Source organism: Coregonus clupeaformis, chromosome 17 (assembly GCF_020615455.1).
Source record: "Coregonus clupeaformis isolate EN_2021a chromosome 17, ASM2061545v1, whole genome shotgun sequence".
NCBI lineage: Eukaryota > Metazoa > Chordata > Actinopteri > Salmoniformes > Salmonidae > Coregonus > Coregonus clupeaformis.
This window is the reverse complement of record NC_059208.1, coordinates 73,625,603-73,652,151: the sequence shown is the minus strand read 5'-3', so window position 1 is coordinate 73,652,151 and position 26,549 is coordinate 73,625,603. Positions and strand designations below refer to the sequence as shown.

Genomic DNA, 26,549 nt, shown 5'->3' with positions numbered 1-26,549 from the left:
TGAAAATACAATATTTTTGGTTATTGAAAATATATTTCACAGCGGTTTCTAATAGTTTGCCTAAACTGAAAAAACTATTCGAATTTTAGCAACCAGGAAATGGCGTAGCGATTTCTGCAAATTGCACCTTAAATCATTTTTGGGAAAGTAGTAAATGCAAAGAGTGGATCTTTTTTTTACATTTATTGTTGATTTAATTGTCCTTTCTCTTTAGGTCCATAGACTGCAAAACACAACCAGAGGCAACCCCCAAGAACTCATTGGAAGTGAATACCAAAGCAGAGGCAGAGCCAGCTCTAGCATTTCAAGTAAGCTGAGTCCTGAGTAGTCATTGCTGACCATTATTGTCTGTTCTGTCTGCACTTGAAATCAACAGTCGTTTGGAGTTTAACGTTTTTCACCTCGAAAACGGATGGTTTCGATTAGAAGCGGGGTAGGCTGCTCTGTGACATGTTGAGAGGACTCTGCTTTGTTGGATGGAAGGTTATTGGGACACATGCAAACCATAGTGGTCATTCCCATCTCCTGATTCCAGTCAATGTACTTGATCCCTGTGATGTGACCATGTTTTATCCTGCATTCTTCTGCTAACATCTCATATTCTTACATTACAGCTCAACAGACAGTATATTAGTGGAAGACATGTAAGCTTCTCTATGCATCCTTTCCTATGATATCGAAAGACATTTGCACCGAGCAGACAACATCACCACAGAATTTAATACGAGTTGAAAATACAAAAAAATATGTGTTGGTTCTGCAACAAAGGTACCCTTTTGGATTACAAAAGGGGCCTTCCAGTTAAACCAGAAGAGTCCCATGTTGGCTTTTGAAATTGTTTCTTTGTGGTGCTCCGAGGTCCAAATGTCAAGCACTTCCCTCCTTAGTGCCCGTGGTCTCTATACAAGTTTGCATGAGGGTCCTGTTAATATCCACCCATTATTATATTAATAGCTCATGGATAATTCAGATACCTTACTCTGAGCCCATTAGAGTCCACAGTGTATCTCAGACCAACTAAGCTTGCATCACCTTTCAACATCTCTCTAAATAATAGATTTTGGATTAAAGATAGCCACCGAAGATGGGTAGTTATATGCAAACAAACACAAAATTAATTTCAGTCCAGGGGAACCATTTAAGTCCCCGACAGTGATATTGTAAATAGTGGCAGGTGCTCACACACGCAATGTATTGAGAGAGGAATGCTTTGTTTGAATGATTTTTGGCATCTAGATTAGAACAAAAACTGTCTGAAAAATGACTAAAACCCTTCACACCTCCCTACAGCTTTACTGTACCACTGTGCCTTGACACATTGTACACAATAGCATGTGGAACTGCCTGGAAAGTTTGGAAAGAAACTTTCGACACTGCATGTTTTTTTTCTTTTGGCCCTTTTAAATTGCTTGACATAATCGGTGGCATTAACCTGGGGAAAGCTAATTCTCTGGAGGCCATTAATATCTAGATAAGCCAACTTCAATTAGACCTCGCATAAATCAGGTCTTTCTAATGACCAGCTATGGAAATTGAAAATGTGATGTTATAGGTAATGGCAGAGCTGACACGAGGCCTTACAAAACAGATTAGTCATCAGAATCCGACAGCCAGGCAGCTGTGGCAGTGGGAGCCGACTGACTTGCATTCTACCATAGGGATACAAAATGGCTCTCTGCAGAGAGCATGTTCGTAAAGGGTAACTCCACCACTTTTCAACCTCATTTTCATTATCTCCAACACAATACCAGTGTCTACATGTGGAAACAATAACAGCGCCGGAGAAGATGGCTGCCGTTTTACAGCCCTCTAACCAATTGTACTATTATGTGTGTTTTTCCGCGTTATTTGTGATTTATTTTGTACATAATGTTTCTGCCATCGTCTCTTATAACCAAAAAGAGCTTCTGGATATCAGGACAGCGATTAATCACCTCGTATTGGACAAAGATTTTTTCTTCAACGAGGCGGCCGCGAAGGATATCATACAGACACCCGACAAGGCCCAAATCCCCGTCATTCGCGTGAGGAAGAGACGGAGATATCGTGGACATAGATCGGGGTGCCTTGTAAGGATCCGACGGCGAGCGAGTAAACTGCCTCTTCCATCAATCCTATTAGCCAACGTTCAATCATTTGAAAATAAATTGGATGATTTAAGATTACGGTTATCCTACCAACGGGACATTAAAAACTGTAATATCTTATGTTTCACCGAGTCGTGGCTGAACGACGACATGGAAAACATACAGCTAGCGGGCTATACGCTACATCGGCAGGATAGAACGGCTGACTCGGTAAGACAAGGGGTGGCGGTCTGTGTATATTTGTAAACAACAGCTGGTGCACAAAATCAAATACTAAGGAAGTCTCGAGGTTTTGCTCGCCTGAGGTAGAGTATCTTATGATAAGCTGTAGATCACACTATTTACCAAGAGAGTTTTCATCTATATTTTTCATAGCTGTCTATTTACCACCACAAACCAATGCTGGCATTAAGATTGCACTGAATGAGTTGTACAAGGCCATAAATCAACAGGAAAACGCTCATCCAGATGCAGCTCTCCTAGTGGCCGGGGACTTTAATGCAGGGAAACTTAAATCCGTTCTACCTAATTTCTACCAGCATGTTAAATGTGCAACCAGAGGGAAAAAAACTCTAGACCACCTTTACTCCACACACAGAGACGCATACAAAGCTCTCCCTCGCCCTCCATTTGGCAAATCTGACCATAACTCTATCCTCCTGATTCCTGCTTATAAGCAAAAACTAAAGCAGGAAGCACCAGTGACTCGGTTAATAAAAAAGTGGTCAGATGACGCAGATGCTAAGCTACAGCTCTGTTTTGCTAGCACAGACTGGAACATGTTCCGGGATTCTTCAGACAGCATTGAGGAGTACACCACATCAGTCACTGGCTTCATCAATAAGTGCATTGATGATGTCGTCCCCACAGTGACCGTACGTACATACCCCAACCAGAAGCCATGGATTACAGGAAACATCCGCACTGAGCTAAAGGGTAGAGCTGCCGCTTTCAAGGAACGGGACTCTAACCCGGACGCTTATAAGAAATCCCGCTATGCCCTCCGACGAACCATCAAACAGGCAAGGAGTCAATACAGGACTAAGATTGAATCGTACTACACTGGCTCTGACGCTCGTCGGATGTGGCAGGGCTTGAAAACTATTACAGACTACAAAGGGAAGCACAGCCGTGAGCTGCCCAGTGACACAAGCCTACCAGACGAGCTAAACCACTTCTATGCTCGCTTCGAGGCAAGCAACACTGAAGCATGCATGAGAGCACCAGCTGTTCCGGATGACTATGTGATCACGCTCTCCGTAGCCGATGTGAGTAAGACTTTTAAGCAGGTCAACATTCACAAGGCCGCAGGGCCAGACGGATTACCAGGACGTGTACTCCGAGCATGTGCTGACCAACTGGCAAGTGTCTTCACTGACATTTTCAACATGTCCCTGACTGAGTCTGTAATACCAACATGTTTCAAGCAGACCACCATAGTCCCCGTGCCCAAGGACTCTAAGATAACCTGCCTAAATGACTACCGACCCGTAGCACTGACGTCTGTAGCCATGAAGTGCTTTGAAAGGCTGGTCATGGCTCACATCAACAGCATTATCCCAGAAACCCTAGACCAACTCCAATTTGCATACCGCCCCAACAGACCCACAGATGATGCAATCTCTATTGCACTCCACACTGCCCTTTCCCACCTGGACAAGAGGAACACCTACGTGAGAATGCTATTCATTGACTACAGCTCAGCATTCAACACCATAGTGCCCTCTAAGCTCATCACTAAGATAAGGATCCTGGGACTAAACACCTCCCTCTGCAACTGGATCCTGGACTTCCTGACGGGCCGCCCCCAGGTGGTAAGGGTAGGTAACACTGCCACACTGATCCTCAACACGGGGGCCCCTCAGGGGTGCGTGCTCAGTCCCCTCCTGTACTCTCTGTTCACCCATGACTGCATGGCCAGGCACGACTCCAACACCATCATTAAGTTTGCCGACGACACAACAGTGGTAGGCCTGATCACCGACAACGATGAGACAGCCTATAGGGAGGAGGTCAGAGAACTGGCCGTGTGGTGCCAGGACAACAACCTCTCCCTCAACGTGACCAAGACAAAGGAGATGATTGTGGACTACAGGAAAAAAAAGAGGACTGAGCACGCCCCCATTCTCATCGACGGGGCTGTAGTGGAACAGGTTGAGAGCTTCAAGTTCCTTGGTGTCCACATCACCAACGAACTATCATGGTCCAAACACACCAAGACAGTCGTGAAGAGGGCACGACAAAGCCTATTCCCCCTCAGGAGACTGAAAAGATTTGGCATGGGTCCTCAGATCCTCAAAAAATTCTACAGCTGCACCATCGAGAGCATCCTGACTGGTTGCATCACCGCCTGGTATGGCAACTGCTTGGCCTCCGACCGCAAGGCACTACAGAGGGTAGTGCGTACGGCCCAGTACATCACTGGGGCCAAGCTTCCTGCCATCCAGGACCTCTATACCAGGCGGTGTCAGAGGAAGGCCCTCAAAATTGTCAAAGACTCCAGCCACCCTAGTCATAGACTGTTCTCTCTGCTACCGCACGGGAAGCGGTACCGGAGTGCCAAGTCTATGTCCAAAAGACTTCTCAACAGCTTCTACCCCCAAGCCATAAGACTCCTGAACAGCTAATCATGGCTACCCGGACTATTTGCACTGCCCCCCCACCCCATCCTTTTTACGCTGCTGCTACTCTGTTAATTATTTATGCATAGTCACTTTAACTCTACCCACATGTACATATTACCTCAACTACCTCAACTAGCCGGTGCCCCCGCACATTGACTCTGCAACGGTACCCCCCTGTATATATAGCCTCCCTACTGTTATTTTATTTTACCTCTGCTCTTTTTTTTCTCAACACTTTTTTTGTTGTTGTTTTATTTTTACTTTTTTTGTTAAAAATAAATGCACTGTTGGTTAAGGGCTGTAAGTAAGCATTTCACTGTGATGTCTGCACCTGTTGTATTCGGCGCATGTGACCAATAAAATTTGATTTGATTTGATTTGAAATGGCGCATTTCTACATTTAGTAGAAAAACATAAACTTAAAAAGTTCTAACGGATTACATCATCAAAAGTTAAATCATTTTAAAAACAGCAATTTTCAAACACTATGAGATTAGCGCTGATGTGGGGAGTAAGAAAATAACCTCCCCCTGGCTCGGAGCTCGTTGCAGGTTTTGAAAATCACTGTTTCTCTTACTTTTAATCCTACCCTGTGATGTCACAGAGAAGCATTCTTTGGGACCTTCTTATGTTTTTAATCACAGATCTAGAAACACGCACATATGTAGACACTGGTTTGGTGTTGGAGATAATGAATATGAGGTTGAAAAGTGGCGGAATTGCCCTTTAATTCAATTCCTTAGCCATCGCTAATTACAGTTACTCTAGTAAGGCACTACATCCAAACGCATTACGCTATTGCAGCACAATTAATATTTTTTTACCAGCTTTGCTACATACTGTATGTTGTGCAGTCACAAAACATGTATACATGTACACAATGTACAACACATGTACAGTGGGGAAAAAAAGTATTTAGTCAGCCACCAATTGTGCAAGTTCTCCCGCTTAAAAAGATGAGAGAGGCCTGTAATTTTCATCATAGGTACACGTCAACTATGACAGACAAATTGAGAAAAAGAAATCCAGAAAATCACATTGTAGGATTTTTAATGAATTTATTTGCAAATTATGGTGGAAAATAAGTATTTGGTCACCTACAAACAAGCAAGATTTCTGGCTCTCACAGACCTGTAACTTCTTCTTTAAGAGGCTCCTCTGTCCTCCACTCGTTACCTGTATTAATGGCACCTGTTTGAACTTGTTATCAGTATAAAAGACACCTGTCCACAACCTCAAACAGTCACACTCCAAACTCCACTATGGCCAAGACCAAAGAGCTGTCAAAGGACACCAGAAACAAAATTGTAGACCTGCACCAGGCTGGGAAGACTGAATCTGCAATAGGTAAGCAGCTTGGTTTGAAGAAATCAACTGTGGGAGCAATTATTAGGAAATGGAAGACATACAAGACCACTGATAATCTCCCTCGATCTGGGGCTCCACGCAAGATCTCACCCCGTGGGGTCAAAATGATCACAAGAACGGTGAGCAAAAATCCCAGAACCACATGGGGGGACCTAGTGAATGACCTGCAGAGAGCTGGGACCAAAGTAACAAAGCCTACCATCAGTAACACACTACGCCGCCAGGGACTCAAATCCTGCAGTGCCAGACGTGCCCCCCTGCTTAAGCCAGTACATGTCCAGGCCCGTCTGAAGTTTGCTAGAGTGCATTTGGATGATCCAGAAGAGGATTGGGAGAATGTCATATGGTCAGATGAAACCAAAATAGAACTTTTTGGTAAAAACTCAACTCGTCGTGTTTGGAGGACAAAGAATGCTGAGTTGCATCCAAAGAACACCATACCTACTGTGAAGCATGGGGGTGGAAACATCATGCTTTGGGGCTGTTTTTCTGCAAAGGGACCAGGACGACTGATCTGTGTAAAGGAAAGAATGAATGGGGCCATGTATCGTGAGATTTTGAGTGAAAACCTCCTTCCATCAGCAAGGGCATTGAAGATGAAACGTGGCTGGGTCTTTCAGCATGACAATGATCCCAAGCACACCGCCCGGGCAACGAAGGAGTGGCTTCGTAAGAAGCATTTCAAGGTCCTGGAGTGGCCTAGCCAGTCTCCAGATCTCAACCCCATAGAAAATCTTTGGAGGGAGTTGAAAGTCTGTGTTGGCCAGCGACAGCCCCAAAACATCACTGCTCTAGACGAGATCTGCATGGAGGAATGGGCCAAAATACCAGCAACAGTGTGTGAAAACCTTGTGAAGACTTACAGAAAACGTTAGACCTGTGTCATTGCCAACAAAGGGTATATAACAAAGTATTGAGAAACTTTTGTTATTGACCAAATGCTTATTTTCTATATAATATGCAAATAAATTCATTAGAAATCCTACAATGTGATTTTCTGGATTTTTTTTTCTCATTTTGTCTGTCATAGTTGACATGTACCTATGATGAAAATTACAGGCCTCTCTCATCTTTTTAAGTGGGAGAACTTGCACAATTGGTGGCTGACTAAATACTTTTTTTCCCCACTGTATCGATGTGTGCCCGATGCCGCCCCTCGTCTATGATTCTCCACTGGGCACGCAATATCAAATGCGCCTATACTCTATTTAGTGTGGTCTTAATTAAATGATCCATAGCCTATAAGCTACGAAGTGCATGCTCAGAGAAGCACAGAGCAATGTTATATTTCTAATATAGCTGCTGGGATGATGTAAATAAAACTAGGCTTCATTACACACTGCAATGGATATTCCAACCCTGAGCCCCGGCCTGCTCTGCTCTTGCTGGTCAAAAACTTTTTTGTGTGCTGCCTAACCAATGGCTGTGCTTTGTATGTCTACACTGAGAGTTCAGGAGGAGAGTCAAAGGCTTTTTCTGATTTTTGTTGTTGTTGATTAAGTCTAGCCTATAGCCTATGTTCTGTTCAGATTCAGAAGGAGAGCGCGAAGATGAGTAGGAGGACCAGAGGTCAACTTTGATAGCTTGCTACTACTATAATTTATTTTATGAAAAACATGCTTTAATGAAATATGCCAACTCGAATTACCCCACTTTCAGTACCATGATCTGTCATTTTCCGATTGATTGTGCTTCAAGTTTCAGCACCACAATGTAAGTTACTTGAATCTGGCTTATTATGAGGTTGGTAACTCTGATAAATAGGCCTACATCATGAGCAAGAAGCATGTTTTTCATAAAATAAATTATAGTAGTAGCAAGCTATCAAAGTTGACCTCTGGTCCTCCTACTCATCTTCGCGCTCTCCTTCTGAATCTGAACAGAACACAGGCTATAGGCTAGACTTAATCAACAACAACAAAAATCAGAAAAAGCCTTTGACTCTCCTCCTGAACTCTCACTGTAGACATACAAAGCACAGCCATTGGTTAGGCAGCACACAAAAAAGTTTTTGACCAGCAAGAGCAGAGCAGGCCGGGGCTCAGGGTTGGAATATCCATTGCAGTGTGTAATGAAGCCTAGCTCTTTGGTCTTGGCCATAGTGGAGTTTGGAGTGTGACTGTTTGAGGTTGTGGACAGGTGTCTTTTATACTGATAACAAGTTCAAACAGGTGCCATTAATACAGGTAACGAGTGGAGGACAGAGGAGCCTCTTAAAGAAGAAGTTACAGGTCTGTGAGAGCCAGAAATCTTGCTTGTTTGTAGGTGACCAAATAATTATTTTCCACCAACATTTGCAAATAAATTCATTAAAAATCCTACAATGTGATTTTCTGGATTTCTTTTTCTCAATTTGTCTGTCATAGTTGACGTGTACCTATGATGAAAATTACAGGCCTCTCTCATCTTTTTAAGCGGGAGAACTTGCACAATTGGTGGCTGACTAAATACTTTTTTAGCCTAAAAATCAACTAATACTACTGAATATTAACATTCTATCAATTGCAAATTATATGACCCTCCCCTGGACTAGATTTGAAAAATACTAAACCTTCACCTTGACTAAAATGTAAAGAGCATGACCCTCCCCCATTTTCCTCCAGGTAACCATTATGTAAATTCCGATCCATCCCATAGAAACCAAAACATACACTGAGTGTACAAAACATTAGGAACACCTTCCTAATATTGAGTTGCACCCTCTCTTGCCCTCAGAACAGCCTCAATTCGTTGGGGTATGGACTCTACAAGGTGTTGAAAGCGTTCCACAGGGATGCTGGTCCATGTTGAATCCAATGCTTCCCACAGTTGTGTAAACTTGGCTAGATGTCCTTTTTTAAAATTAATTTATTTATTTCACCTTTATTTAACCAGGTAAGCCAGTTGAGAACAAGTTCTCATTTACAACTGCGACCTGGCCAAGATAAAGCAAAGCAGTGCGATAAAAACAACACAGAGTTACATATGGGGTAAAAAACATAAAGTCAAAAATACAACAGAAAATATATATACAGTGTGTGCAAATGTAGCAAGTTATGGAGGTAAGGCAATAAATAGGCTATAGTGCAAAATAATTACAATAGTATTAACACTGGAATGCTAGATGTGCAAGAGATTATGTGCAAATAGAGATACTGGGGTGCAAAAGAGCAAAATAAATAACAATATAGGGATGAGGTAGTTGGGTGGGCTAATTTCAGATGGGCTGTGTACAGGTGCAGTGATCGGTAAGGTGCTCTGACAACTGATGCTTAAAGTTAGTGAGGGAGATAAGAGTCTCCAGCTTCAGAGATTTTTGCAATTCGTTCCAGTCATTGGCAGCAGAGAACTGGAAGGAATGGCGGCCAAAGGAGGTGTTGGCTTTGGGAATGACCAGTGAGATATACCTGCTGGAGCGCAGACTACGGGTGGGTGCTGCTATGGTGACCAATGAGCTAAGATAAGGCGGGGATTTGCCTAGCAGTGATTTATAGATGGCCTGGAGCCAGTGGGTTTGACGACGAACATGTAGTGAGGACCAGCCAACAAGAGCGTACAGGTCACAGTGGTGGGTAGCGTATGGGGCTTTGGAGACAAAACGGATGGCACTGTGATAGACTACATCCAATTTGCTGAGTAGAGTGTTGGAGGCTATTTTGTAAATGACATCGCCAAAGTCAAGGATCGGTAGGATAGTCAGTTTTACGAGGGCATGTTTGGCAGCATGAGTGAAGGAGGCTTTGTTGCGAAATAGGAAGCCGATTCTAGATTTAACTTTGGATTGGAGATTCTTTATGTGAGTCTGGAAGGAGAGTTTACAGTCTAACCAGACACCTAGGTATTTATAGTTGTCCACATACTCTAGGTCAGACCCGTCAAGAGTGGTGATTCTAGTCGGGTGGGCGGGTGCCAGCAGCGTTCGATTGAAAAGCATGCATTTAGTTTTACTAGTGTTTAAGAGCAGTTGGAGGCTACTGAAGGAGTGTTGTATGGCATTGAAGCTCGTTTGGAGGTTTGTTAACACAGTGTCCAATGAAGGGCCAGATGTATACAAAATGGTGTCGTCTGCGTAGAGGTGGATCTGAGAGTCACCAGCAGCAAGAGCGACATCATTGATATACACAGAGAAAAGTGTCGGCCCAAGAATTGAACCCTGTGGCACCCCCATAGAGACTGCCATAGGTCCAGACAACAGGCCCTCCGATTTGACACACTGAACTCTATCTGAGAAGTAGTTGGTGAACCAGGCGAGGCAGTCATTTGAGAAACCAATGCTATTTAGTCTGCCAATAAGAATGCGGTGGTTGACAGAGTCGAAAGCCTTGGCCAGGTCGATGAAGACGGCTGCACAGTACTTTGGTGAATGGTGGACCATTCTTGATACACACGGGAAACTGTTGAGCGTAAAATAACCAGCTTCCCTCAGTTGTGTAAACTTGGCTAGATGTCCGTTGGGTGGTGGACCATTCTTGATACACACAGGAAACTGTTGAGCGTAAAATAACCAGCAGCGTTTAAGTTCTTGACACACTTAAACCGGTGCGCCTGGCACCTACTACCATACCCCGTTCAAAGGCACTTAAATCTTTTGTCTTGCCCATTCACCCTCTGAATGGCATACATACAATCCATGTCTGATTTAACTGTATTTAACAGGTGACATCAATAAGGGATCATAGCTTTCACCTGGATTCACCTGGTCAGTCTATGTCATGGAAAGAGCAGGTGTTCCTAATGTTTTGTACACTAAGTGCCCTACAAAAGTATTTATCCCACTTGTATCCCTATTTTGTTGCATTACAACCTGTAATTTAAATTGATTTTTATTTGGATTTCATGTAATGGACATACACAAAATAGTCCAAATTGGTGAATTGAAATGCAAAAAAAAACTTTTTTCAAAAAATTCTAAAAAAATTAATTATGGAAAAGTGGTGCGTGCATATGTATTCACCCCCTTTGCTATGAAGCCCCTAAATAAGAGCTGGTGCAATCAATTACCTTTAGAAGTCACAATAACAAAAGGCATGTGGGAGACTCCCCAAACATGTGGAAGAAGGTTCTCTGGTCAGATGAGACAAAAATTGAGTTTTTTGGCCATCAAGGAAAATGCTATGTCTGGCGCAAACCCAACACCTCTCATCACCCCAAGAACACCATCCCCACAGTGAAGCATGGTGGTGGCAGTATCATGCTGTGGGGATGTTTTTCATCGGCAGGGACTGGGAAACTGGTCAGAATTGAAGGAATGATGGATGGCGCTAAATACAGGGAAATTCTTGAGGGAAACCTGTTTCAGTCTTCCAGAGATTTCAGACTGGGGCGGAGGTTCACCTTCCAGCAGGACAATGATCCTAAGCATACTACTAAAGCCAAACTCGAGTGGTTTAAGGGAAACATTTAAATGTCTTGGAATGGCCTAGTCAAACCCAGACCTCAAACCAATTGTGAATCTGTGGTATGACTTAAAGATTGCTGTACACCAGCGGAACCCATCCAACTTAACTCCCGAGTGGCGCAGTGGTCTAAGGCGCAGTGGTCTAGAGATCCTGGTTCGAATCCAGGCTCTGTCGTAGCCGACCGCGACCGGGAGACCCATGGGGCGGCGCACAATTTGCCCAGCGTCGTCCAGGGTAGGGGAGGGAATGGCTGGCAGGGAGGTAGCTCAGTTGGTAGAGCATGGCGTTTGCAACGCCAGGGTTGTGGGTTCGATTCCCACGGGGGGCCAGTATAAAAAATAAAATCAAAAAAATTATAATGTATACACTCACTAACTGTAAGTCGCTCTGGATAAGAGCGTCTGCTAAATGACTAAAATGTAAATGTAAACTTGAAGGAGCTGGAGCAGTTTTGCCTTGAAGAATGGGCAAAAATCCCAGAGGCTAGATGTGCCAAGCTTATAGAGATATACCCCAAGACACTTGCAGTTGTAATTGGGTTGGTGTGAGGTGTGACCCAGGTGCAGTGCAGGATAGACAGTAGGCAGAGATGGTGAAACAAGGATCTTTACTGGTGGTCCCAAAACCAGGATACAAAATTACGGAAGTGAGGGCATAAATACACAGGTGAACAGGTAGAAACAAGTGACACCAATAAGATAATGATTAGTCCAGACTGTGAGTGAGCAGGTGCCTAAGGTTGTCGGAGGATGACACCTAGTGGGTCGCTCCAGAACTGCGACCCCCTCCTGTAACAGGTGGCTCTACAAAGTATTGGCTTTGGAGGGGTGAATAGTTATGCACGCTGAAGTATTTCTTGTTTGTTTCACCCCAAAGATATTTTGCATTTTCAAAGTGTTAGGCATGTTGTGTAAATCAAATGATACAAACCCCCAAAAAATCAATTTTAATTCCAGGTTGTAAGGCAACAAATTAGGAAAAATGCCAAGGTTTTCTTTCTTTTTACTATTTTCTACATTGTAGAATAATAGTGAAGACATCAAAACAATGAAATAACACATGGAATCATGTAGTAACCAAAAAAGTGTTAAACAAATCAAAATAGTATATTTGAGTGTCACGTACGATGAAGGACGGGTCAGACCAAGGCGCAGCGTGAAAGGTATACATGTTTATTTCACAGATAAACACACTAACAAAAACAACAAACCAACGAAACATGAAGTCCTAAGGCTAAACACAAAACAAGCCTCTAACACGGAACAAGATCCCACAACCCATGATTGCCAATAGGCTACCTAAGTATGATCCCCAATCAGAGACAACGAGCGACAGCTGTCTCTGATTGGGAATCACACCCGGCCAAACATAGAACTACAACACCTAGAACGTAAACATAGAAAAACTAACATAGAATATCCACACCCTGACTCAACATACAAGAGTCCCATGAGTCAGGGCGTGACATTGAGATTCTTCAAAGTAGCCACTCTTTGCCTTGATTACAGCTTTGCACACTCTTGGCATTCTCTCAACCAGCTTCATGAGGTAGTCACCTGGAATGCATTTCAATTAACAGGTGTGCCTTGTTAAAAGTTAATTTGTGGAATTTATTTCCTTCTTAATGCGTTTGAGCCAATCAGTTGTGTTGTGACAAGGTAGGTGTAGTATTCAGAAGATAGCCCTATTTGGTAAAAGACCAAGTCCATGTTATGGCAAGAACAGCTCAAATAAGCAAAGAGAAACGGCAGTCCATTTAAGACATGAAGGTCAGTCAATCCGGAAAAGTTTCTTCAAGCGCAGTCGCAAAAACCATCAAGTGCTGTGATGAAACTGGCTCTCATGAGGACCGCCACAGGAAAGGAAGACCCAGAGTTACCTCTGCTGCAGAGGATAAGTTAATTAGAGTTAAATGTACCTCAGATTGCAGCCCAAATAAATGCTTAACAGAGTTCAAGTAACAGACACATCTCAACATTAACTGTTCAGAGGACTAAAGGACACCAATGATAAGAAGAGACTTGCTTGGGCCAAGAAACACGAGCAATGGACATTAGACCGGTGAAAATCTGTCCTCTGGTCTAATGAGTCCAAATGTGAGATTTTTGTTTTCAACCGCCATGTCTTTGTTAGACGCAGAGTAGGGGAACGGATGATCTCCGTTATCGTCACAAGAGGGGCAGACGATTGGCGCCGGAGAAGATGGTTGTCGTTTTACAGCGCTCTAACCAATTGTACTATTATGTGTGTTTTTCCGCGTTATTTGTAATTTTTTCTGAACATAATATTTCTGCCATCGTCTCTTATAACCAAAAAGAGCTTCTGGATATCAGGACAGCGATTACTCACCTCGTATTGGACGAAGATTTTTTCTTCAACAAGTCAGACGTGAAGGATATCCTACAGACACGCGAGAAGGCCCAAATCCCCGTCATTCGCATGAGAAAGAGACAGAGAAATCGTTGACGTAGGTCGGGGTGCCTTGTAAGGATCCGACGGCGAGCGAGTAAACTGCCTCTTCCATCAATCCTATTAGCCAATGTTCAATCATTTGAGAATAAATTGGATGACCTAAGATTACGGTTATCCTACTAACGGGACATTAAAAACTGTAATATCTTATGTTTCATCGAGTCGTGGCTGAACGACAACATGGATAACATACAGCTAGCGGGCTATACGCTACATCGGCAGGACAGAACGTCTGACTCCGGTAAGACAAGGGGTGGCGGTCTGTGTATATTTGTAAACAACAGCTGGTGCACAAAATCAAATACTAAGGAAGTCTCGAGGTTTTGCTCGCCTGAGGTAGAGTATCTTATGATAAGCTGTAGACCACACTATTTACCAAGAGAGTTTTCATCTATATTTTTCATAGCTGTCTATTTACCACCACAAACGAATGCAGGCATTAAGATTGCACTGAATGAGCTGTATAAGGCCATAAGTGAACAGGAAAACGCTCATCCAGAGGCAGCGCTCCTAGTGGCCGGGGACTTTAATGCAGGGAAACTTAAATCCGTTCTACCTAATTTCTACCAGCATGTTAAATGTGCAACCAGAGGAAAAAAAACTCCAGACCACCTTTACTCCACACACAGAGACGCATACAAAGCTCTCCCTCACCCTCCATTTGGCAAATCTGACCATAACTCTATCCTCCTGATTCCTGCTTATAAGCAAAAACTAAAGCAGGAAGCACCAGTGACTCGGTTAATAAAAAAGTGTTCAGATGACGCAGATGCTAAGCTACAGGACTGTTTTGCTAGCACAGACTGGAACATGTTCCGGGATTCTTCAGATAGCATTGAGGAGTACACCACATCAGTCACTGGCTTCATCAATAAGTTCATTGATGATGTCATCCCCACAGTGACTGTACGTACATACCCCAACCAGAAGCCATGGATTACAGGCAACATCCGCACTGAGCTAAATGGTAGAGCTGCCGCTTTCAAGGAGCGGGACTCTAACCCGGACGCTTATAAGAAATCCCGCTATGCCCTCCCACGAACCATCAAACAGGCAAAGAGTCAATACAGGACTAAGATTGAATCGTACTACACCGGCTCTGACGCTCGTCGGATGTGGCAGGGCTTGAAAACTATTACAGACTACGAAGGGAAGCACAGCCGCAAGCTGCCCAGTGACACAAGACTTCCAGACGAGCTAAACCACTTCTATGCTCGCTTCGAGGCAAGCAACACTGAAGCATGCATGAGAGCACCAGCTGTTCCGGATGACTATGTGATCACGCTCTCCGTAGCAGATATGAGTAAGACTTTTAAGCAGGTCAACATTCACAAGGCCGCAGGGCCAGACGGATTACCAGGACGTGTACTCCGAGTATGTGCTGACCAACTGGCAAATGTCTTCACTGACATTTTCAACATGTCCCTGACTGAGTCTGTAATACCAACATGTTTCAAGCAGAACACCATTGTCCCCGTGCCCAAGGACACTAAGATAACCTGCCTAAATGACTACCGACCCATAGCACTGACGTCTGAAGCCATGAAGTGCTTTGAAAGGCTGGTCATGGCTCACATCAACACCATTATCCCAGAAACCCTAGACCCACTCCAATTTGCATACCGCCCCAACAGATGATGCAATCTCTATTGCACTCCACACTGCCCTTTCCCACATGGACAAGAGGAACACCTACGTGAGAATTTTATTCATTGACTACAACTCAGCATTCAACACCATAGTGCCCTCAAAGCTCATCACTAAGCTAAGGATCCTGGGACTAAACACCTCCCTCTGCAACTGGATCCTGGACTTCCTGACGGGCCTCCCCCAGGTGGTAAGGGTAGGTAACAACACATCTGCCACACTGATCCTCAACACGGGGTTCCCTCAGGTGTGCGTGCTCAGTCCCCTCCTGTACTCCCTGTTCACCCATGACTGCATGGCCAGGCACGACTCCAACACCATCATTAAGTTTGCCGACGACACAACAGTGGTAGGCCTGATCACCGACAACGATGAGACAGCCTATAGGGAGGAGGTCCGAGACCTGGCCGTGTGGTGCCAGGATAACAACATCTCCCTCAACGTGATCAAGAGAAAGGAGATGATTGTGGACTACAGGGAAAAAAAGAGGGCTGAGCACGCCCCCATTCTCATCGACGGGGCTGTAGTGGAACAGGTTGAGAGCTTCAAGTTCCTTGGTGTCCACATCACCAACGAACTATCATGGTCCAAACACACCAAGACAGTCGTGAAGAGGGCACGACAAAGCCTATTCCCCCTCAGGAGACTGAAAGGATTTGGCATGGGTCCTCAGATCCTCAAAGAATTCTACAGCTACACCATCGAGAGCATCCTGACTGGTTGCATCACCGCCTGTTATGGCAACTGCTCGGCCTCCAACCGCAAGGCACTACAGAGGGTAGTGCGTACGGCCCAGTACATCACTGGGGCCAAGCTTCCTGCCATCCAGGACCTTAATACCAGGCGGTGTCAGAGAAAGGCCCTCAAAATTGTCAAAGACTCCAGCCACCCTAGTCATAGACTGTTGTCTCTGCTACCGCATGGCAAGCGGTACCAAAGTGCCAAGTCTAGGTCCAAAATACTTCTCAACAGCTTCTACGCCCAGGCCATAAGACTCCTAAAGAGCTAATCATGGCTACCCAGACTATTTGCACTGCCGCCCCACCCCCACCCCCACCCCCACCACATATTTTTACGCTGCTGCTACTCTGTTAATTATTTATGCATAGTCACTTTAACTCTACCCACATATACATACAGTGGGGGGAAAAAGTGTTTAGTCAGCCAGCAATTGTGCATGTTCTCCCACTTTAAAAGATGAGAGAGGCCTGTAATTTTCATCATAGGTACACGTCAACTATGACAGACAAATTGAGATTTTTTTTTCTCCAGAAAATCACATTGTAGGATTTTTTATGAATTTATGTGCAAATTATGGTGGAAAATAAGTATTTGGTCAATAACAAAAGTTTCTCAATACTTTGTTATATACCCTTTGTTGGCAATGACACAGGTCAAACGTTTTCTGTAAGTCTTCACAAGGTTTTCACACACTGTTGCTGGTATTTTGGCCCATTCCTCCATGCAGATCTCCTCTAGAGCAGTGATGTTTTGGGGCTGTCGTTGGGCAACACGGACTTTCAACTCCCTCCAAAGATTTTCTATGGGGTTGAGATCTGGAGACTGGCTAGGCCACTCCAGGACCTTGAAATGCTTCTTACGAAGCCACTCCTTCGTTGCCCGGGCGGTGTGTTTGGGATCATTGTCATGCTGAAAGACCCAGCCACGTTTCATCTTCAATGCCCTTGCTGATGGAAGGAGGTTTTCACTCAAAATCTCACGATACATGGCCCCATTCATTCTTTCCTTTACACGGATCAGTCGTCCTGGTCCCTTTGCAGAAAAATAGCCCCAAAGCATGATGTTTCCACCCCCATGCTTCACAGTAGATATGGTGTTCTTTGGATGCAACTCAGCATTCTTTGTCCTCCAAATACGACGAGTTGAGTTTTTACCAAAAAGTTCTATTTTGGTTTCATCTGACCATATGACATTCTCCCAATCCTCTTCTGGATCATCCAAATGCACTCTAGCAAACTTCAGACGGGCCTGGACATGTACTGGCTTAAGCAGGGGGACACATCTGGCACTGCAGGATTTGAATCCCTGGCGGCGTAGTGTGTTAGTGATGGTAGGCTTTGTTACTTTGGTCCCAGCTCTCTGCAGGTCATTCACTAGGTCCCCCCGTGTGGTTCTGGGATTTTTGCTCACCGTTCTTGTGATCATTTTGACCCCACGGGGTGAGATCTTGCGTGGAGCCCCAGATCGAGGGAGATTATCAGTGGTCTTGTATGTCTTCCATTTCCTAATAATTGCTCCCACAGTTGATTTCTTCAAACCAAGCTGCTTACCTATTGCAGATTCAGTCTTCCCAGCCTGGTGCAGGTCTACAATTTTGTTTCTGGTGTCCTTTGACAGCTCTTTGGTCTTGGCCATAGTGGACTTTGGAGTGTGACTGTTTGAGGTTGTCATGAAGCTGGTTGAGAGAATGCCAAGAGTGTGCAAAGCTGTTATCAAGGCAAAGGGTGGCTACTTTGAAGAATCTATATTTTGATTTGTTCAACACTTTTTTGATTACTACATGATTCCATATGTGTTATTTCATAGTTTTGATGTCTTCACTATTATTCTACAATGTAGGAAATAGTACAAATAAAGAAAAACCCTTGAATGAGTAGGTGTGTCCACATTTTTGACTGGAACTGTATGTGTATGGGTGTTTTGAATTAATCATCAACATAGAAAGCTCTGTCCATTTTGTTGTGTTTGGCTTTGAAACAACATCCACAACTACCATGTTTTCAACTCAGTTTCACCCTGTTGTTGAACTTTCTTCAAATTGATCATCACAGTGAGGGGAGTTTTAAAAGCATGATACTGGTTTGATAAGTGTTTGATGTGATTTTCGATTGCATTTGCATTGATGTCAGAGTGGTTAGAGGGACAATAGAGCGCTGAGTAACAGGCCATTAGCGACCTGATGTCATTAGCAAGTTGGATACTACCAATGCATGTCCAGAGAGCATGAGAGGAGATTACCGTGATTCAATGGTCACGTGGAATTTGACTGCGGTCATGACTGCCGGTGTGGCAGTAATACAGTCACTGCAACAGCCCTAAGCACAAGGTACTGTCAGATGCTATAACAAAGCTACAATCAGTATATTTCTGAGTTATAATAATGCAATGGAAAGTGTACAAAGGGCATGCGATGTAAGACCTGGCCACCAGAGAGGTGAATGAATCCGTAATCGAGACGAAATAGTGAGGGGGGAGAGAAGAGTGGCGCTGATAAGTGCGAAGAGTGTTAGAGGGGGCTGAGAGGCGCTGACGGAGGCACTTCTGCCAGCCGCTGGCCTTCTTGAGCATGTCAAAGGCTTTGCCGAGGCAGTGACATTTGCCCCTCCCGGGGAAGGCAGAGATGGCTGACCCTGCACCCCTCTCTCTGTGTGTGTGTGTCTGTGTGAAACAGGGCCATCTGAGTAAAGAGCGGTTCGGTGGCGGTGCCCTCCTGTCCAGAAACCAGTCCCTGGAGGAAGAGTTTGAGCGTGCCAAGGCGGCTGTCGAGGTAAGTGGAGGGGGATTTAAGACACGCTTAACTCTTGAATTGTTCCTCAATATAGACACAAGGTTGCTTTATTTCTCTATATTATAGCAGAACTAGAGAGTGCACACTGAAATAAGAAATGAATGAACTTTGTTAGTGATACAAGGCACTGCTTCATGTCATAAGTTACTTTGCCTCAGACTTGAAGACTTCCAAGTGCTAATGCATAGACTTTAGCATAGTGTGCCAACACAGTCTTATGGTGTGCAGGATATCGGGTTTCAAACCCCGCCCGGTCACACTCACAGAGTAGAGCTTCTTCACCCTCACCAGTGATTCTCAATAGGCTGTGCTAGCTTTCTGAAATTCCAAGTAGCCATCCCATCATCCATATTGCTTCTTTCAGATATCATGTGCCCTCAGATCAGTGCTATTGAGATGCAGCCCTTTGGTCCTAGATACAGGCTGATGGATTTGCTGATTGGTTCAGGTCATCAAGGTTTAAACCAATAAGTGACAGTGATATGACATATTGCAATAAACCTGAAAACATTGGCTTGTTATTGACACATACATCCATGAACCTAACACACAGAGGAAGTTTCTAATATCACTTTTCAACTTCGCTTTAAAGCCCATTATCCTAACCGTCTTTGATAATAGCTGGTATGACACCACTGTCTGCCAAAAGCCGCTTTGAGGTAGATTTATTTTTGACTCATCAAGCCCTCCTATCTCTGTGCGAAAGGATCTCTATTATATTTGTGACTGCGTGCTCTCTCACTCCGATGACACTCGCTGACAGCTTAATAGTCCATGCTAAATGCACCAACTGAGGTTCATTGGGGGTTCGACCTAGAAAAATATGCACAACCAGTGGTGACCCGTCATTCAGGGCAGGTGAGCAGAGTCCCACCTGTATTGAGCCCCACCTGTTTAGCCAAAAAAAAAGATATACAGTACCAGTCAATAGCTTGGACACACCTACTCATTCAAGGGTTTTTCTTTATTTTTACTATTTTCTACATTGTAGAATAATAGAGAAGACATTAAAACTATTAAATAACACATATGGAATCATGTAGTAACCCAAAAAGTGTTAAACAAATAAACATATATTTTCGATTTTAGATTCTTCAACTTAGCCACCCTTTGCCTTGATGACAGCTTTGCACACTCTTGGCATTCTCTCAACCAGCTTCACCTGGAATGCTTTTCCAACAGTTCCCACATATGCTGAACACTTGTTGGCTGCTTTTCATTCACTCTGAGGTCCAACTCATCCCAAACCATCTCAATTGGGTTGAGGTCAGGTGATTGTGGAGGCCAGGTCATCTGATGCAGCACTCCATCACTCTCCTTCTTGTTCAAATAGCCCTTACACAGATAGTACCAGATGGGATGGCGTATCGCTGCGGAATGCTGTGGTAGCCATGCTGGTTAAGTGTGCCTTGAATTCTAAATACAGTGGGGGAAAAAAGTATTTAGTCAGCCATCAATTGTGCAAGTTCTCCCACTTAAAAAGATGAGAGAGGCCTGTCATTTTCATCATAGGTACACGTCAACTATGACAGACAAAATGAGAATTTTCTTTCCAGAAAATCACATTGTAGGATTTTTTATGAATTTATTTGCAAATTATGGTGGAAAATAAGTATTTGGTCAATAACAAAAGTTTCTCAATACTTTGTTATATACCCTTTGTTGGCAATGACACAGGTCAAATGTTTTCTGTAAGTCTTCACAAGGTTTTCACACACTGTTGCTGGTATTTTGGCCCATTTCTCCATGCAGATCTCCTCTAGAGCTGTGATGTTTTGGGGCTGTCGCTGGGCAACACGGACTTTCAACTCCCTCCAAAGATTTTCTATGGGGTTGAGATCTGGAGACTGGCTAGGCCACTCCAGGACCTTGAAATGCTTCTTACGAAGCCACTCCTTCGTTGCCCGGGCGATGTGTTTGGGATCATTGTCATGCTGAAAGACCCAGCCACGTTTCATCTTCAATGCCCTTGCTGATTGGCTGGAGGTTTTCACTCAAAATCTCACGATACATGGCCCCATTCATTCTTTCCTTTACACGGATCAGTCGTCCTGGTCCCTTTGAAGAAAAAACAGCCCCAAAGCATGATGTTTCCACCCCCCATGCTTCACAGTAGGTATGGTGTTCTTTGGATGCAACTCAGCATTCTTTGTCCTCCAAACACGACGAGTTGAGTTTTTACCAAAAAGTTCTATTTTGGTTTCATCTGACCATATGACATTCTCCCAATCCTCTTCTGGATCATCCAAATGCACTCTAGCAAACTTCAGATGAGCCTGGACATGTACTGGCTTAAGCAGGGGGACACGTCTGGCACTGCAGGATTTGAGTCCCTGGCGGCGTAGTGTGTTACTGATCGTAGGCTTTGTTACTTTGGTCCCAGCACTCTGCAGGTCATTCACTAGGTCCCCCCGTGTGGTTCTGGGATTTTTGCTCACCGTTCTTGTGATCATTTTGACCCCACGGGGTGAGATCTTGCGTGGAGTCCCAGACCGAGGGAGATTATCAGTGGTCTTGTATGTCTTCCATTTCCTAATAATTGCTCCCACGGTTGATTTCTTCAAACCAAGCTGCTTACCTATTGCAGATTCAGTCTTCCCAGCCTGGTGCAGGTCTACAATTTTGTTTCTGGTGTCCTTTGACAGCTCTTTGGTCTTGGCCATAGTGGAGTTTAGAGTGTGACTGTTTGAGGTTGTGGACAGGTGTCTTTTATACTGATAACAAGTTCAAACAGGTGCCATTAATACAGGTAACGAGTGAAGGACAGAGGAGCCTCTTAAAGAAGAAGTTACAGGTCTGTGAGAGCCAGAAATCTTGCTTGTTTGTAGGTGACCAAATACTTATTTTCCACCATAATTTGCAAATAAATTCATAAAAAATCCTACAATGTGATTTTCTGGATTTTTTTTCTCAATTTGTCTGTCATAGTTGACGTGTACCTATGATGAAAATTACAGGCCTCTCTCATCTTTTTAAGTGGGAGAACTTGCACAATTGGTGGCTGACTAAATACTTTTTTCCCCCACTGTAAATCACAGACAGTATCACCAGCAAAGCACCCCCACACCATCACACCTCCTCCTCCATGCTTCACAGTGGGAACCACACATGCGGCATTCATCCGTTCACCTACTCTGCGTCTCAGAAAGACACGGCGGTTGGAAACAAAAATCTCAAATTTGGACTCATCAGACCAAAGGACATATTTCCACCGGTCTAATGTCCATTGTTCGTGTTTCTTGGCACAAGCAAGTCTCTTCTTCTTATTGGTGTCCTTCAGTAGTAGTTTCTTTGCAGCAATTCGACCATGAACGCCTGATTCACGCAGTCTCATCTGAACAGTTGATGTTGAGATGTGTCTGTTACTTGAACTCTGTGAAGCATTTATTTGGGCTGCAATTTCTGAGGCTGGTAACTCTAATTAACTTATCCTCTGCAGCAGAGGTAACTCTGGGTCTTCCATTCCTGTGGCGGTCCTCATGAGAGCCAGTTTCATCATGGCGCTTTATGGTTTTTACGACTGCACTTCTGTATTGACTGACCTTAATGTCTTACAGTAATGATGGACTGTCGTTTCTCTTTGCTTATTTGAGCTGTTCTTGCCATAATATGGACTTGGTCTTTTACCAAATAGGGCTATCTTCTGTATACCACCCCTACCTTGTCACAACACAACTGATTGGCTCAAACACATTAAGAAGGAAATAAATTCCACAAATTAACTTTTAACAAGGCACACCTGTTAATTGAAATGCATTCCAGGTGACTACCTCATGAAGCTGGTTGAGAGAATGCCAAGAGTGTGCAAAGCTGTAATCAAGGCAAAGAGTGGCTACTTTGAAGAATCTCAATGTCACGCCCTGACTCATGGGACTCTTGTATGTTGAGTCAGGGTGTGGATATTCTATGTTAGTTTTTCTATGTTTACGTTCTAGGTGTTGTAGTTCTATGTTTGGCCGGGTGTGATTCCCAATCAGAGACAGCTGTCGCTCGTTGTCTCTGATTGGGGATCATACTTAGGTAGCCTATTGGCAATCATGGGTTGTGGGATCTTGTTCCGTGTTAGAGGCTTGTTTTGTGTTTAGCCTTAGGACTTCACGTTTCGTTGGTTTGTTGTTTTTGTTAGTGTGTTTATCGGTGAAATAAACATGTATGCCTTTCACGCTGCGCCTTGGTCTGACCCGTCCTTCATCGTACGTGACACTCAAATATACTATTTTAATTTGTTTAACACTTTTTTGGTTACTACATGATTCCATATGTGTTGTTTCATAGTTTTGATGTCTTCACTATTATTCTACAATGTAGAAAATAGTAAAATAAAGTAAAACCCTGTAATGGGTAGGTGTGTCCAAACTTTTGACTGGTACTGAATGTTTTATTGATTTGTCTTTATTCTGGAATTAATTCGTGTCACATATCAGTTTGCAAACAATGTAAAAAAATAAATAATCATTGAGTTAATAAAGCCGCATACCAAATGGTATACTCTCTTTCTTGAGTAAGGCAGCTCCAAAATGCAGGTGTTTCATCCCATCTCAGTGCTTTCTGTGGTGGAGGGGCAGCCAGTGAAAGCACATAGTGTAGGCATTGGTAATATTCTCTAGTTGCGCCGTGATTGGCTCAGTGTTATGACACTCATGGGGACACTACATCACTGCAGAATCTACAGGGAGAGCTAGGCAGTTCAAGCCCCCTTGGGTGCTGCCATAGATTTACAGTAGAAGTCCCCGTCCAGGCTCAAGGTCATTGCAACAGATAAAATGACGTCAAATCACGTTTTTATCTACCGTAGCTTTGATTGGACTGATTATGTCAACATCATACTCAAAATCTTAGATAGCTAGACAATCATTCATCATTATGAATTACATCGATAATCTACTGGCAAATTCGAAAATAAGTGGTTTGGAAGGAATCAGTGGCTTATTGTGAGCGTCGCAAAGCAATCACTATTTTGCTTCCCTTGCCTGTTATTCAGTGGAGAGTGTGTGTGGTCCAAGTCTGGGTTTAAGGATTAAAAACATCTGTCTGAAAGGGTCTCTTTTCCAAGATTAAAAGGATAAACATTCCCACACCACACCATTGGCCAGAAAATGTTGAATACATTGGCCGTGCTGTCAATCCAGCATGACTTCATCCAGAGAATGCCAGACTTTGATGACAAAGTTTTCCCACAAGAAGAACGGCCGCACCACCTTCCTGTTCAAGTGAGCACAGCACAACAACAGCGACTCCAAAAATATGTCTTGTATGCTACAGCATAAATGATGTAATATGCCAGGGAGATATGTACAGTGAGGGAAAACAGTATTTGATCCCCTACGGATTTTGTACGTTTGCCCACTGACAAAGACATGATCAGTCTATCATTTTATTGGTAGGTTTATTTGAACAGTGAGAGACAGAATAACAACAACAAAAATCCAGAAAAACACATGTCAAAAATGTTATAAATTGATTTGCATTTTAATGAGGGAAATAAGTATTTGACCCCTCTGCAAAACATGACTTAGTACTTGGTGGCAAAACCATTGTTGGCAATCACAGAGGTCAGAACTTTCTTGTAGTTGGCCACCAGGTTTGCACACATCTCAGGAGGGATTTTGTCCCACTCCTCTTTGCAGATCTTCTCCAAGTAATTAAGGTTTCGAGGCTGACGTTTGGTAACTCGAACCTTCAGCTCCCTCCACAGATTTTCTATGGGATTAAGGTCTGGAGACTGGCTAGGCCACTCCAGGACCTTAATGTGCTTCTTCTTGAGCCACTCCTTTGTTGCCTTGGCCGTGTGTTTTGGGTCATTGTCATGCTAGAATACCCATCCACTACCCATTTTCAATGACCTGGCTGAGGGACGGAGGTTCTCACCCAAGATTTGACGGTACATGGCCCCGTCCATCGTCCCTTTGATGTGGTGAAGTTGTCCTGTCCCCTTAGCAGAAAAATACCCCCAAAGCATAATGTTTCCACCTCCATGTTTGACGGTGGGGATGGTGTTCTTGGGGTCATAGGCAGCATTCCTCCTCCTCCAAACACGGCGAGTTGAGTTGATGCCAAAGAGCTCGATTTTGGTCTCATCTGACCACAACACTTTCACCCAGTTCTCCTCTGAATCATTCAGATGTTCATTGGCAAACTTCAGACGGGCCTGTATATGTGCTTTCTTGAGCAGGGGGACCTTGCGGGCGCTGCAGGATTTCAGTCCTTCACGGCGTAGTGTGTTACCAATTGTTATCTTGGTGACTATGGTCCCAGCTGCCTTGAGATCATTGACAAGATCCTCCCGTGTAGTTCTGGGCTGATTCCTCACCGAATCTGATTGATTGATTGCTTCTGTGGACAGGTGTCTTTTATACAGGTAACAAACTGAGATTAGGAGCACTCCCTTTAAGAGTGTGCTCCTAATCTCAGCTCGTTACCTGTATAAAAGACACCTGGGAGCCATAAATCTTTCTGATTGAGAGGGGGTCAAATACTTATTTCCCTCATTAAAATGCTAATCAATTTATAACATTTTTGACATGCGTTTTTCTGGATTTTTTTGTTGTTATTCTGTCTCTCACTGTTCAAATAAACCTACCATTAAAATTATAGACTGATAATTTCTTTGTCAGTGGGCAAACGTACAAAATCAGCAGGGGATCAAATACTTTTTTCTCCTCACTGTATACTGTAACTAAGAAATTAATACTAAGTGTATGTTGTGTAGTAAGCTGTTAGTAGCCCATGTGTCTCACCATAATAATTGGGTCCCTCTCCCCCTCTGTTTTAGAGAAATTAATATTGTAAGAGCTTTCAGTGTCTGCTTATATGCCGCTGTTATTTATCCTACGGTTCTGACTTGGTGTACAGGGAGAATACTGTCAGAACGGCCCATGTTCTGAATTATGTCGCTGTCCATTTCAAAATCCCTGAACAAATAAACATATCGACAACGTCCGTCTTAGCTTGCTCATTATTGTCTTAATCGAAATCACGGCTTGCCTCTTATCCGCTCATCGTTCCTTTATGCCATAGTTTGTACATCTCCATTGTTAAATTGCTTATATACAGTGCATTCGGAAAGTATTCAGACCCCTTCCCTTTTTCCACATTTTGTTAAATTACAGCCTTATTCTAAAACGGATTGAATAAAAAAAATCCTCATCAATCTACACACAATACCCAATATTGACAAAGCCAAAATGTTTGCAAATGTATATATAAAAAAAAAAACGGAAATACCTTATTTACATAAGTATTCAGACACTTTGCTACGAGACTGGAAATTGAGCTCTGATGCATTCTGTTTCCCTTGATCATCCTTCAGATGTTTCTACAACTTGATTGGAGTCCACCTGTGGTAAATTAAATTGATTGGACATGATTTGGAAAGGCACACACCTGTCTATATAAGGTCCCACAGTTGACAGTGCATGTCAGAGCAAAAACCATGCCATGAGGT

General features: G+C 43.6%; 1 protein-coding gene across 1 annotated transcript in view; it reads left to right on the top strand.

The window, feature by feature from the left end:
• LOC121532944 (PEX5-related protein-like) overlaps positions 1–26,549 on the top strand; it is a 220,362-nt gene that overhangs the window by 86,460 nt on the left and 107,353 nt on the right. Inside the window, exons 5-6 of the mRNA XM_041838724.1 lie at positions 215–308; positions 18,989–19,084. Coding sequence (XP_041694658.1) covers positions 215–308; positions 18,989–19,084 — 190 coding nt within the window. The remainder of the gene's footprint in view (positions 1–214; positions 309–18,988; positions 19,085–26,549) is intronic.